Genomic DNA, 15,270 nt, shown 5'->3' on the forward strand with positions numbered 1-15,270 from the left:
AGCAAGCATTACACCTCATCACATCATAGATAGTGAGGGGTGAGTACAGTTGGACCACTAGGCCCTTAAACCCAGTGGTACAGGGTACCAATCCTGCACCCTGACTGCAACGTCAGGCCCATTCGTATAGCTATTAAGAATACACTCTATCTTGCTACAGCTATCCATCATAGTATAAAGCAGAAGACAGCCACATAATAATTCCAGGGGAGTAAAAGTCCTTTGTAGCTCATATATTTAGAGATAAAGCATAAAATACCCCATAGTCCCATTGTAACTCAATTGAAACTCATTGACTAACTCTGGAAATTTAAGACCCGACTAAATCCCGATGTCCTCTACAGAGGACATGTGATAAAAAATAACCCGATGTCCTCTACAGAGGACATGTGATAAAAAATAAATAAATAATATTTTTGAATTTTTTTTTTGATGCAAAATGTTTCTTTCAAGTCTAATACTTAAATTACATAAAACAAATCTTGATATCAAAACTTTTTTCTTCTGGGTCCCAGGAGGATGTTGATGTATTGTTGATGTATGGCAAACAGAAGGGCCACAGTACAAGATAATGGCTCTCACTGGGTCTAATACACACAGTAATAGTGTCTTATTAGCATAGCTGTAAGTAGTTTATGTTGGCTGCTAGTTATGTATTTCCAGATTATTCTGACAAGACAAAAGACAAAAGATGTCAGCATGGAAGACAATTCCACGGCATGGAACCCATCCTCCCTTCTCCGAGCATCTTCACCCAGTCATTTTCTCCACCAGCCCCACAGCTCCCAGCTGGCTCCTTGGATTGACTGGTAGGAAATGTCACCCAGCAAGGCTTCCTGTTTGATGACAGTACTGGGAGCAGTTTCAGACTTAATTAAATGGCTGCTTCAAATTATTCCTCCTCCACACACTCTCTCCATGCTCCCATCAACTGCTGTTAATTGTTGTGATAATAGCTTGTGGAAATAGGTCTTACAGCATGGAGGGATTAGCTCCTCTGCTTCTGCCTTTTAGCAGTGTCTTGCTTGAGGTTGTAGATGGAATAATTTTAGCCTGCATGGATCTCTTTGCTGTTGCTCTGGCTAGTGGATGCTGTCAGAGTGTTTGATGAATTCAAAGCTAATAAATGGTTTGGGTCTGAAAGTATTTTGTATCTGTGATGTTGCTCACTGACTGAGGATCTCTGCCCAGTTCATTAGAGGGAGTGTGCAGTAGTTTTCAGGGGGCTCTGGAGTTGGATTGCTGTGTAATAGGGCTGCGATAACAGATGGACAGCGAATAACTTAAGCGCACACACACGAACGCACACACACACACACACACACGGATCACTGTAGATGCAGAGAATGTGAAACTGTATAGACAAATCTCTGCTAAGCAGCTTTGCACCAGAAATGAGTTCTCACAATACAGTGTGTTACAGACTGGCTGACAAAACTACTGGCAAGTTGTTGGAGCTACTTGATGCTTGACTGCATTAAATCCTGCGGCAGAGGCATTCTGCTAGCGTACAGTGTGGAATTAGCCCAAAGCTGGATGAACAGGAACACATGTGTAGTCATAGCTGAAACACATTATCTGCACATGGCTTCAAACAGCGGGAACTCTAGCAAATGATGCGGCTGTGAATGTCAGATGATGCTGTTTTCTTTGGAGCCAGTGAACCAGGCTCCTGGCAAGGCTCTATGTGCAGTAACCACTATTGCTAAGTGCACTGGAAATCAATGCTATTTGTGCTTTGTATTCTGTTACTCAAACGTGACAAGTCTGTCCTTTAGCAACACATTTCCACCTTTTTATATGCTAGCGTTTGCAAAGAATTTGTTGGTGACCCCTGTAGCCATGCGAGCTAGACCCTCTTGGTCCCATGATATATTACCTCACAGATCAGTGGATTATGCGGCTTCCCACCCCCTTCTGTCAAAGTTTAACTGGGCATGCCCCATGCTCTCTTAATGTCTGAGCTTTGAAGTCTAGGAAGGGATTAGAGTTTAACGTCAGATTCAGTGTTTAATGTAAACAGAAAATTAAGCCAGGCGATGTGAAAGTGTTTGGCAGGAGGATCATTTGCTTTTATGTGTGCAAGAAAAGAGAAATAGCAAACACAGAAGGGAGGAAGAGATTCTCTCTGTGCTGTACGTGAACCTCTGTACGTCTACCAGACAAACCAAAGCAACCGTGCTCAGTCTTATGACTGTCAGAGGTCACAGCAGCATAGTCAGGCGTAAGATTGTGAGAAAGGAATCTCAGTGTTTGGTTGTGTCTGAGAGGAAGTAACCCACACTAATGTCATCAGTTATTCAATGGGCAGATTGATTTTAATAATTTCACATTAGTAGGCTTGGTAGATGAGGAGTTGTGTATTCCTCCAGTTTTATAAATCTTGATCTTAGGAAATGTCTGATCCGGAGGATGGCCCTGACAGATTGTTGGATGGATTTGATAGAACACAAGATATTCTTCTATATCTGAAAAAAGAATATTACCATTATTTCATTTCTTAGTTTTAGAGAATTATGAGGCCATATATTTCGCCAGTCAAACTTTGCAGTTACCACAGTTATTTTTGCTCTGGCGCTCTTCATGTCCTCTATAAACACAAATGTTTTTAGATTATTTAATTGAAATAAAATACCTATTTGTGCCATTCCATTTTTTGCCATGATGGAAAATACATACAACATGCTTAAATTGGGTCCCCAGTCCTCATGACTTTGACAATCCCCTCACTTGTCAGCCAGTGAGTCAACTTGTTCAATGAATTATCTCAACATCTACAGAATGTATTGGCACAAAATTTGGTAAAGAAATTTGTGGTTCTCAGACAATGAATCCTAGTGACCTCGGTAATCCTCCTTTTCATCTAGCACCCTATTTGGTTAAAATCCTTCCATTCAGACTGAAAATGTAAAAACACTATCAAATGGATTGCCATGAAATGGCAAATAAGAGGTTTGCCTTCAGTGCTTTAATCTATACTTTGTCTGCACTTTGTGTTTAGTGCTAATTGGCAAATGACAGCATGCTAACAGACTAAACCAAGATTGTGAACATGATAAAACTTACACCTGGGGTGTCGGTGGCTTAGTGGTAGAGCAGGCGCCCCATGTACAAGGCTGTTGCCACAGCCGCCCGGGTTCGACTCCAGCCTATGGCCCTTTGCTGCATGTCACTCCCTCTCTCTCTCCCCCCTTCACGCTTGTCTGTCCTGTCAAATAAAGGCTAAAAATGCCCCAAAAATATCTAAAAGAAAATTTACACCTGCTAAAGAGCAGCATGTGAGTATTGCCACTGTGTTAGAATGCTGGTGCTAACATTTAGGCCGCCATTGTAAATAAGAAATTGTTCTTAATGACTTGCCTGGTTAAATAAAGGTTAAATAAATAAATAAAAAGCTCCAAGCCCTCCCTAAGCACATGCTCAAAGGGCTTCTTAGCAGGGCTGACTTATTTATTTCTTTGTCTTTGACTGATGCTCAGTGTGCAGCTTCAGATAAAGGTCCAGTGTGCAGGATTCAGGGACATCTATTGGCAGAAATGGTATATAATAGTTTATAATCACCTGAAACTATGAATCGTGTTTTTGTTTCCTTAGAATTTGCCATTTATATCTACAAATGGAGCCCGTCCATTTCCACAGAATCTGCCATGTTGCTTATACAGTAGCCGAGAACAAAAGAACCAAACACTGGCTCTAGATGGGACCATTCAGCCACTGTAGTTCTCCTAAACGGAGATGTTTTAGTTCACCACTAGATACCACTAAATCCTACACACTGGACCTTTAAACAGTTGCAACTTCAGTGGTACTTCTAAGAGGTTATTGAAGGATGAGTAAGTGTTCTTGTCTCATCAAATTTTGTGCAGTTGATCTCACTTTTCTCCTATTGTTTTTATCTTCATAGAAAAATATAGTCATATTTTCTGTTAGATTTCAGTATCTTTGAACGTGTAGGTGAAGCTGGATGGCTGCAAAGATCGAGAATCAGTTTACTCATTTTGACTTTTAGTTACAGTATGTCTTAGTTTATGGAGCTAGAGTTAATGGGTTGTGCATCACTTAATCTTTATGCGGGAGAAACTATGAGACTGAACTGCTCATTAGTGTCACATTTAGAAATCCAGGATATGTTGTTGAAAATTCAAATGAAACGGCAGCAGATGGACTAACACTGAGCCAACATTCCTGGCCTTTGATGTCAGAAAGGTGTAATAAATAATAAAGGATGTCTTGTTGAAAGAGCTTAAAAAGTAAAATTCCACCTAGCTCACTTCCTGTTTACTTTCACTGCCATGACCTAATTCATGTGAACCCACTAATGGGTAAATATAAATGTTTCAAATCCCCGCATTGTTTCTACAATCCCTTAATTCTGACCAGTTTGTGCTGATTCTGGTAATCCTCTGCTGGTTGGCTAACAGTGATTGATGGAACGCTTTTGCATATGAGAGAGCAGATCTCATAGATTTCAGTTTCAGCGTTTAATTAGCACAATTGGCTCTGGTGTTTGGTCTGTGAGAATCACACAAAGCTATATAACTAAAATGAATGTGAGTCACAGTCTCTGACAGCTGGCGTCTTTGTCAGAGTCCACTAAATATGCATAGCCGACTATAACATCGCACTGCCAGATCCATAGACCACCAGCCTCCTCGCCACATGTGATCCTCCCTGACCTTCCTCAGTCAGACAGTGATCTCATCAGCTTGTTTTTCCGTCATCCTGTCATTTATGCATGGATTTCAATTCTACCATCCATCTTAGTAAATTTGCAACACATTCCAAAGCTGGATTTCATCATGTGTATTGATAATTACTGCAGAAACAATGAGTTGATTAATTGAATAGTGAAGCCACAGAAAATTAATCAACAATTTGATAATGTAGTTATCTTTTCAGTCCTTTAGCAAGACAAAAATCCAAATTGGTTCAAGCTCCTTAAATGTGAGGATATGACACTATTAAGTTTGAATATAGCCAAACTTTAAATAGAATATCGTTTCAAATGTTGGTTGGACAAAAATGAATTACAAAATACATTTAAAAAAGGGTACATTTCAGCATTTTGGGAAATGTGCCTTCTTGCTTTATTTATTTATTTATTTTTTTTCTGCTGAGGACTTAGATGATGAGATCGAAACCACTCTGATATCCCACTGGTCAATGTGGAGCCAAAGCCAATTTTGTCATCACCATGACGTTGCTAGGCAACCAGCTGACACCTCAGGGAGTGTCTGTTCTCAGCCAAGAAATAGTCTGGCACATACCACAATGTAAATCCACAAATGATTGTTTTTACACTTTGGGTTTTTGTACAGACTAAACAAACATGTTGATTGGTGAGATTTAGAGATGTTGAAAGGCAGATTTTGTTCCCTCAGGACAGAGCCTGGCTCGCTGTTTCTCTTTTTGTGCTAAGCTAAGCTAAATGGCGGCTGGGTCCAGCTTCATATTTACAATGCAGACATAATGTATGCCATTGTATTGAGTAACAGACAAGGAAAATGATTAGTTGCAGCCCTACCATCAATGGTGTACAATATATATACATTTAATGTGCTTTGAATCCTTAAGTACATTCTGCTGATAATACTTACATACTTTTAAAGTGCAGTTTTGAATTTGGACTTATACTTGTAGTGGAGTATTTAATTCAGTGTGATATTACTTGTACGTAAGTAATAGATCTGAATACTTACAGTGCTGTCATTATATTAAACAATTTTTAGGGTAGTGACGTGTAAATAATTTTAAACAGTTGCCTTTAATTTAACTTAAAAGAGTTGCTCAGTCCTAATTTTGATGTAGCCTACTGTAGTTGTACCGGACTTCACACTGTAGAAAACTGCATGTTATAAACAGTAAATGCATGGCAGCAAACACCTGGCCATATTAACCCACAGAGTCCTATTACATCATTTGTAATGTACTAATTAGGGCAAAGGCTAAACATGACATGTACTCTTATCAACATTAGACTGTTGTCATATCATATCCTGCTGGTGTTCAGTTCTTGTACATGAGGTGATGTACTACAGTGAAATTTAAACGGATCAGAAACTGACACCTGGACTCAATATTCAGGTGTCCCATTTTGAATTACTCTTATCTGTTATGTAAAAACCTGCATTGTCCCTCTGGGATAATAGTAGACATGTACAGTAGGTGAATGGTAGATGGATATTGGCTGTAGGTTGAAGACAGGGACCCTGAATGTGATATGGTGCTGTGTTTGTGGAATATGCTCTCTCTAAACCCAGTCTGACTTATTATACAGCCTTAGTCATTTAGACTAATGAAAAGTTCAGGTGAGGTTATGAGGTGATTGCAGGACAACAATGATTAAGTGGCTGCGGGAAACAATGTTAAAACATTTCCCTGTGCGTCACAATGGTTTTTATTTTGGCCCTTCGGCCAGCTTGCCTCCACTCCGTGACAGGAATGCTGAAATTTAAGCCAAGCTGTTTGATGTTGTTCTCCCCTGTGATGATGGCCACTGCTGCACTTTGCAGCACCGGCAAATCTCCGTCGGTTGACATCTTCATCCTCTCCCCACTTTTTTCCTTTTTCTTCATCTTTTTTTCTTCTCTCCTCCCCTTCCTCCATTCCATCCCATCATTCTGCTCGGTCACCTGGAAGCCTGGGAAACAGTCGGGGAGATTTCTAAGTGGACTGGAGGCTTGTTTGCTTTAGCCTGCCTTCATGTCCAGACACCTCACAGTCACAGGGAAAGCTCTTATTTCCTGCAGTCAATGAAAGCATGAGACCGAACATACAAGAAGGTGATGGTTGTAGTATCTACATGCCAGTTTGGCATACAAAGTGCCAAACTGTAAGACTATTATAATGGGAACAAACTTCAAGGAATAGTTAGGATCTTTTGAAGTGGGGTTGTATGAGGTACCTTTCCATTGTCAGTGTATCATGTGCAGTAGATGTCAGTTGGCACACTCCAATTTGGAGAAGCAGGCTGGAGTCCGACCCAGAAGCCAAGCAATGTACTGCTGTGGAGAAGAGCAACAACAAATTTTAGCCACCTAAAAAACCAAAACAAAATCAGCTTAAGTATACGCTGTATTTAGAATATTTTCACTGCTTTACTGTACCGTCAGACAGCGATTTCCAACAGGCAACTGATGCCATTCTACCACTGTCTTCAGAGCCAGACTCCACTGCGAAAAATTGTGACTTAACATCACTGAACAAAGGAACTTTTGGGCCACCGCTGCCTTGATCAGTTAGTTTGTAAGTGTTATTGTGTGACTTTGGTGTTTAAAGGGTTAGTTTAGGATCACAAAAGTCACACAATAACGCAAACAAATAAACTGATTGAGGCAGCGGTAGACCAGCAACTCCTGTGTTCAGTGAGCCAAAATTACTGTATTTCTTAGGTAGCTTTAATGAGAGCATAGATTGGGCTAAGACTGAGAGGTAAAGCATATTCTCACATATACACTTAAACAGATATTGATTTTTTTTTTCTTTTGGTGGGACTTTTTTTAGGTGGCTAAAATACATTTTGATGCTGCCTCCATCCACAGCAGTACATTGTTTGGCTTTCTTGGCGGCACCCCTGCTGCCTCTCCAAACTGGGGGCATGTTGACTGACATAGAATGAATAAGTGCTCTACACAACCCCAGTAAAAAACTCCAAATTATCCCTTTAACTTTGGCTAATATTAAAAAGATGTTGGTGTACACAAGGCTGAACGATTGTGCCACAAAGGTCCGATGCTGGGTAAAACCAAACACCAAGGAAGTGAATGAAACACCAATAATATATTTCAAAATGTGTCACACTCCTGATGCCTTAAATCTCTGTCAAAAGTTTAATTTACGGCAGCTTCTTCTGCCAGATAAAAAACACATTTTTATTATTGAGTGGAAAAAAATGAGAGCAAAAGAATTGCTAAACCCATTTGCTGCAGCCTTTCATCTGTTTCATCCACTTGTAAATTTGTAGATCAGATATTGTTACAGCCTTTGACTGAATTCTTGAAGTCGTGGTTTTTAGATAAGCTTCAGATAAGAAATGGGAGCCTGAAAATCCACATGCTTAACACATAAAACCATTAGCTGCTGAGCAGGGCAGATCAGTCCATATCTGCCACATTTTCTACATTATGCTCTCGCTGTCTGCCGAAGAGGATTTCTTAGTTATAGCCTGAGGTTACGGCAGGTCCCTGGAGGAGTATGTTTGCATGTGCAGCCTTTGTGTGTGTGTGTGTGTGTGTGTGTGCCTGCATGGTGTCATATATCATTGAGCGTGGATCCGGGTGGAGCTTAGACAAAGAGGTGGCATTCAGCTGGTCCCCCCTGAGGAAACCCAGCTCTTACACACTGATGGAGGAGAGGAGGACAGATCTCTCATATGACTCCTCCTCCCTCTATGAATGTCCATTGATCTGCTCTTGATCTTCAGGTCTGCACACACAGACACTCTATGTGATTCTGTTTCCCATGATGTCTCACTGCTCTCTGCCCTACGTGACCTCTGGGATCCATTCAGTGACTCATCATCTCATTAATTTCTCTTATTCCTGCCTCTTGGTACATTTCTGTCTCTGATCCTTTTCTTTCTCACTCCTTCCTGCATCCTCAATCCCCCTTTCCTCAGTTTCTGTTCTCTCAGTGTTTTATATGCTGTCTCGCTCCCTCTCGGTCTTTTCTCAGTGCTCAGGGCTGCAGAATAATCCCCTGTGTGATTTCCCACTCTTCTCTTTTGTCTTGGCTTTGGCATTGCCGCCTTTATCCACCATGACGCTCCAATTTCAGGGCAGATTGAGTGCTTTAACAGAAGATAGCTTCTCTTTACCTTTAGCATCTCCCTACATTTTGGTGCTCGGGGTCTAGAAAATAAAATGTATTATTATGACTTTTGTCATTATTACTACATTAAAAAAAAATGGTGATACATGGTGATACATTTAAAGGATAGGTTGTATTAGAGTACAATGATTAAGGATTGGTGTGTTGATGTTTGTTGAAGTGAAGGGGGATACCTCAGACCTCTTGCAAGAAGCTAATGTTGAGATACTACCAGACTCACTTTCTCAATTTACTAAAGTCATTTTTTGCTTGTTTTTCCTCTGGGTTTGATTTTTTGACCATAGATGTGATAATATGAAATTCTGTTGCTAAGATGATTCCTTTGTCTTGGATTTCAAAACAATACCATGGTTTAAATTCAAAAGCCTAGCTCATTCCACATAAATGTATGAATGATTGAGTTTGTTGTGAGTTTCAGCAAAATGGCTGTAAAAAGAAAGGGATCTAATAAAAGTTGAACTCACACCAAGATTACCACTTAAAACTGCTCTAATTTATTTTTTTATTTGAACACTTAGAATGACGCAACTACATTAAAGGTGTCGCTCGCTGTGATGAATGCACAGAAAATTCACCAGCTCTGCAGGTCCCCTCAGCTCCACAGTTATTCAGTGCTTTCAGTTCAGTGTATTCTCATCCCAAGTGAAGGCAACAAAAGCATGTGGTTAGGTTTAGAACAGGACATCATGGTTTGGTTTAAAATAAGCATGGTTGTTACTAACGTCATGCTAAGTCACAGGAAATACATTACTAGCACACTATGTTGTTATGAAACAACTCCATTTACTGTTGGTTTCACATGGGAAATATATGGCAGCCGCCCGGTTGAAAGTCTGGTGTTTGTTGTGGGGACTTTGTCAAACTTTATATTTTGGTGGTTGCCGGTGGCGTTACTGCCACTGGCCGGTGCCTTTCATAGCACCACGAAAGGTGCCTTTGTGCATTAGTATCTTACCTGGACGTTCACTGACATAGCGGTGGTTTTTGACGACCTTAGTTGTTGGCCACCACATTAACAACTGCCGCCACCCAGTGTGTATAACACTACTGTGAAAGGTGCCTTTGTGCATCGATATCTAACGCCCACATCAAAGACAAAGTGGCAATACATTATGAGAATGGGCTATTTCATCTCTGTTTCTAACACAGCAGAAAGATAATCCCACTCTACATGCCCAATACTAAATGGCATCAGATAAATTAGCGACTAGCTAAGCTACTAGCAAAGTTAGCGTCTAGAGGTGCCATGCCATTGTTCCAAAGGCTCAGATTTCCATGATCCATAAAATGTCTCATTGAACTGAAAGCCCACTTGTCCGATGGCCCAATATCCCAAAACCAAACGCACATTGCTCCGAAAGGCCATTTCTCCGTAAAAACACTATACACTGTCTCAAGCAAAAGCACCTCTACTATGGCTAAGGCATGACCTGCCTCCTCTCTGCCACAATGGGCAGTCCCCCACATGGTGACACATGTAGCAGCTAAAGAGCCAAACATTCCCCTTAGGAGTTGGTGGAGACCAAAATAGAGCTAAAACAAGAGTAACACGACTCTAAATGAATGCTAATGTTGCTGTGTGTCTGCTGGATGTGTAAATGAGAAACATTCTGCATTCAGTTGCTGTAATCAGCTTAAAGTTTTGATGGTGAAACATCATATATTATAAGGTCCATAAAACCATCTAAAGCCATTATAATATACAGAATGTTGTGACACTGCTGGGCTTGTTGTTAATGCTTAATGCACCATTGTGACAAATGTAACCTCTGTGTAAAAATGCTAATCTTTTAAGCTTAAATAGAAATATGCTGCTTTTTAAGCCTTTTACTGCCATTAAATGTTGTCACTGAAACTGATTTAAGTACTCTAAAATACCAACTTTAAAAGCCATCTTTCAGACCTAGAGGGTGAGTATTCATGCTAAAAATGTTGGGTGGCGTATCATTCAAACCTCAGACAGTGAACAAATGGCAGATGATCTCTTACATATCTTGGCTCTTGCCTCTGAATATTCAGAATTCTTTCATCCTTTAAAAGACTGACTATCTTCGTGAGGACATGTGATGATAGTGTTTTCCTTTATGCGTCAGTTAATCACAAGATCTAGGCCTACTATCAATAATCTGCTCCCAGCATCAGCCTGTCAGAGGCCAGTGTGTGTTTGTGTGTGTGTGTGTGCATGAATGACGGAGGAAGCTCTCCTGTCAAAGGTTGAGTCATGAGGTCACCATATTACAGCTGTTCAGCTCAGGCTTGGCACACAAAAGAGGATCATATTGCATAACAAAGACATAAATCCATATTTGTTTTTATGACGTGGCAGATGAACAACAGAACAATGTACGAAAAAAAAAATACTGCATTCTCTACAAATGAATGTAGGCCTATTGTTTGCTTAATATTTGTACATCCCATTGTTTCATAATCAGTCAACAGCTGTTTAGCTGGATATTACTTACAGTGTGTACAACCTATTTGCATTGTAAGTCATCAACATTGTTGGAGGCTAATGTTCATAAAGAAAAAGAACATCCTAGTATCTAGGCTAGATGCTTTAAATTGTACAAGTAAGGGTTAATGCCCGACGAGGTGTCCATTATCAGGAATTAATGGACTTTGCGGAGGCGTGAACCGTCCTCCGCGAAGTCCATTCAATGGAGTTGACCCCCACATAAATGAGTGTAAAATGAAAAAGTGACCCAGAATGCATAAGACTGAGGTCAGGTAATGTGAAGTTAATTTTTGGCTGTCTCTTGTTATCTCTCAGGTCATCGAGTCTCTGGGCATTATGATCTACAAGGCTCTGGATTACGGGCTGAAGGAGAATGAGGAGAGGGAGCTCAGCCCTCCTCTGGAGCAGCTCATCGACCTCATGACCAATATGGCCGAGGCTGAGAGGGACGCCTGCCCCGACGAAGGCTATGAGGCCACAGAGGAAGAGGATGAGGCGGAGGACGACCCTGACAACATCTCCAGCATCCACGGCTATAGAGATATCCTCAAGGTACAAACAGTAGCTGAGTAGGTGACTGTGGCTATCTTTTCTCTGTTTGTGTTGCCATTGGTGGCTATTTATATTTAAGCTAACAAGCTAACTAATTTTTGTTGATTTTAAACAAAACGTTATTGCTATTGCTGGAGATGTAAAACACATCACTTCCTGTACAGTAGCTAAAGCTGCAGCAGTGATGACATCAGCAACTTTGTGAAAAGCTCCCAGATTTTTTTAACTAAGAGAGCGTGAAGCTGTCACACAAAAAAAGCTGAAAAAAGACACTGGGCCCTGCGTTTTTTCTCTAGGCGGCCACATGCAGCCGCATAAGCTCTACTCATTAAGAACAGTTGTAAAAAGACGCTGGCTCTCAGAAAAAAAATGCTATGTGGACACAGGCCCTTAGAGGCTAGCTGGTGAACATGTAGTGGAGCATTCAACTGGCAACCTCAGAGACTGGAAAATGAAGCTGATGTGAAAGTGCCTGCAGTTCATTGAATGACCACTTGAGGCTGTTTCCATAACAGGGTATCTCCACAGAGACTGCAATATTAAACTGCCCAACTTCACAGCATAAATAAACAATTTTACAGTCAAAAACAGTCTTGGTCTATATAGCTAATTTCAACATTCATGACAACTGTACAGGGGGTGAACTTTATATAGGCTAACTCACTTCTTTACGTATTACGAAGGCCCAAAGTTAAGCATATTTAAGGGTGAGGCTGCTTCAGAGACAGCGAAGCATCACCACAGTATATGAGTCAGATCCACCCCGTGCTCCTCCACATCTGCACCCTCTCGTCCAAATATAGTTACTTCTGGCTTCAAGAAAATTAGTTTGGCATCTCGGAGAAGGGTAGCTCGCCCAACACACACTATTGTGTGCTCACCTTTTTTTCTGATCCAGATGTTGAGGAGGTTTTTACTGTAAGCCAAATTATCTGCAGATGTCTCCTCCTGTCTAAAACAAATGGACCTGCTGATTCAAACCAGTAAAAACACTGAATAAAGCTGTTCATTGCAGTTGGGCTTCTAACTACAGTGTCCAATAAGAAAACAGGAACGGCCCTATCTGGAGCCAGTGTTGGGTTTGCCTGTTCTGGGCTACTGTAGAAATATGGCGGTGCAACATAGCAATCTCCATAAACAAGGGCCTGCTCCCTATGCGGATATAAAGTGCTCTTTCTAAAAACAAAACGACAACCATTCTTATTTTCAGGTGATTATACACTAAATAAAATGTACTATTTATATTATATTACATGTCTGCCGATATATACTCCTAATCCTGCACACTGGACCTTTAATTTTAAGTTGCTTTATATGGAAATATGTTTCTTGAACATAATCCACTGACAGATTCCAGAAACAGATGATATCAGTGAGGGTAACTGTTCAGGAAAAGATGCTTTTGAGAAAATGACAATGTTAAACATGGCTCTGTACACAGAGATTACAACCACAGAGCAGTCTGGCTCCCAGCCCCATCCTTGCTGGGAGTTATGTATCTCTGCCGTCCAATGGAGCACAGAGTCACTGTGTCAGGACTCACATGGCCTCACACTGTTTACATAATGACCACATACACAGTCAAACACACAATACACACACACACACACACACACACACACACACACACACAAACACACTCATACACACCAGCGCTGCTCTCCAAGGTATCTGAGTAGCGTGGCAGTCTGGCTGGCCCGATGGCGAGCTTGCTGTCAGTTCCATTCATTGTCTCAGTGTTGTTGTCTCTGTGTGCACCCTCAGTTTACCTTTTGTCCTACTGTACTAACCCTGGCTGACTTAAAATACACTATTGGCTGTTTTTAACTTAGTGCCACATGAAAATAATAACAACAACAACTGCATATTCATTTACCCTGGGTACAGCTTTTTTGTGTTATTCACACACTTGTGATAGGGTGTGGGCAGGATAAAGGACACAGAGAGACGGTTGTCTGGTATTTTCTGTGGTTAGTGAAATTTTCTCTTACTGGAAAAATGGTCGCTATGAGAATACCAAGCATCGGCCAGAGGGCACCTTCTGTTCCTCTGAGAGAGACAAGGACGTATTCTCTCATCACTGTTGGTGTGTGTTTGTGTGTGAGCAACAACATGGCTGACCTCAGGCATAGTTGTCTTGTCAATTGTGTTCAGCAGTCAATAACAGTTGTTTACAAATGTCTGCAACTGTCTGGGTTTTTTTTTCTGTGTTTATGTGTGTATCCCTTAGCGAGGCTCCACAGTTTGACATCACCATTCTGATATTCTGGATGTGCAGAGCACACGGCAAAATGCAAATGAAGTTTCTGTGATACAGAAAAATGCTATGTAGTATTGAGCTTCAACAATTGGTCAGTTAACTACTTATTTGATCTACAGAAAGTAAATCAGTAAGAATTTTGATAATCAATAATGATTTTGAGTAATTTCTAAAGTAAAAAATGCTGGTTGCAGCATCTGAAATGTGAATATTTACTTGTTTCTTTTTACCATTAAAAATTAAATTGATCATCTTGATTGGACAAAGCAAAACAACAAAACCAAAGTGAACATTTTTACCCATTTTCTGACATTTAAAGACCAAGTGATTAACTGATTTATCAAGAAAATAATTGGAATACCCACAGATAACTAAAATAACTGTAAGCTGCAGCCCTAATGCAGTCCCGTCTTGTTCCTTCTCCTAGGCAATCAGTGTTGTTGCTGGAGATGTGTTGCCTAATAGTTGCCTCTAAACATATCGTCATGTTTTTAGAAAGTAGTGCACATATAATGTTGACAAAGCACAGTGGACCCCACACATGGCTGCCAGAGGGTGATTTATATAAATCCCATCACTGAGTATGTGACAGTCAGTAATATCAAATAATATGGACATTGAAAAACGTTTTATTGCACTCTGTGAAATATCATTTTTGTGTCATGTGTATAATTAATACCACTGTGTGAACTGACAGTCTCTCTCTTTCTCTGTCTTTCACTGTCCCCTTGCTCTTGCAGCTGTGCACAGTTCATCTACCCAGTCTATCAGATGCCCCCAGTCACTATCAGGCAGTGTGTCGGGCTCTGTACACAGAAACCAGGGAGCTGGGTACTTTCCTGGACAAGATCAGGAGTGCCAAAGAGGTGGGTCCTTATCATCATCATCATCATCATCATCATCATCATCACTGCATCCACATTCCAGCTCTGAGCTCATATGGCTCTTTTTCCAGACACATTAACTGCAGTTTAAGTAATCAGGCATGTTTAAGTTAAACATTATACAGCACATAGCGGAGCATTATCATTTGGGTATGGTGAATGCATAAGCTATGGCTTTATAGTTTCAGCCTTCAGTAAAAACACAGCCTAAATTTACTGCACATGCCACTCCCCTCTGATGAAAGGTTACAGGATGATCGTTGACCTTTATATGAAGGAAGGCACATTTT

The 15,270-nt window shown here is 40.7% G+C and overlaps 1 protein-coding gene across 2 annotated transcripts in view; it reads left to right on the forward strand.

Annotated features, from left to right (window-relative positions):
* Positions 1–15,270, forward strand: part of spire1b (spire-type actin nucleation factor 1b) — a 58,234-nt gene that overhangs the window by 12,565 nt on the left and 30,399 nt on the right. For both annotated transcript variants that reach the window (XM_050047550.1, XM_050047552.1), the window contains exons 3-4: positions 11,600–11,836; positions 14,837–14,962. In XM_050047550.1, coding sequence (XP_049903507.1) covers positions 11,600–11,836; positions 14,837–14,962 — 363 coding nt within the window. The remainder of the gene's footprint in view (positions 1–11,599; positions 11,837–14,836; positions 14,963–15,270) is intronic.

The sequence above is a fragment of the Epinephelus moara genome, chromosome 6 (assembly GCF_006386435.1).
Source record: "Epinephelus moara isolate mb chromosome 6, YSFRI_EMoa_1.0, whole genome shotgun sequence".
NCBI lineage: Eukaryota > Metazoa > Chordata > Actinopteri > Perciformes > Serranidae > Epinephelus > Epinephelus moara.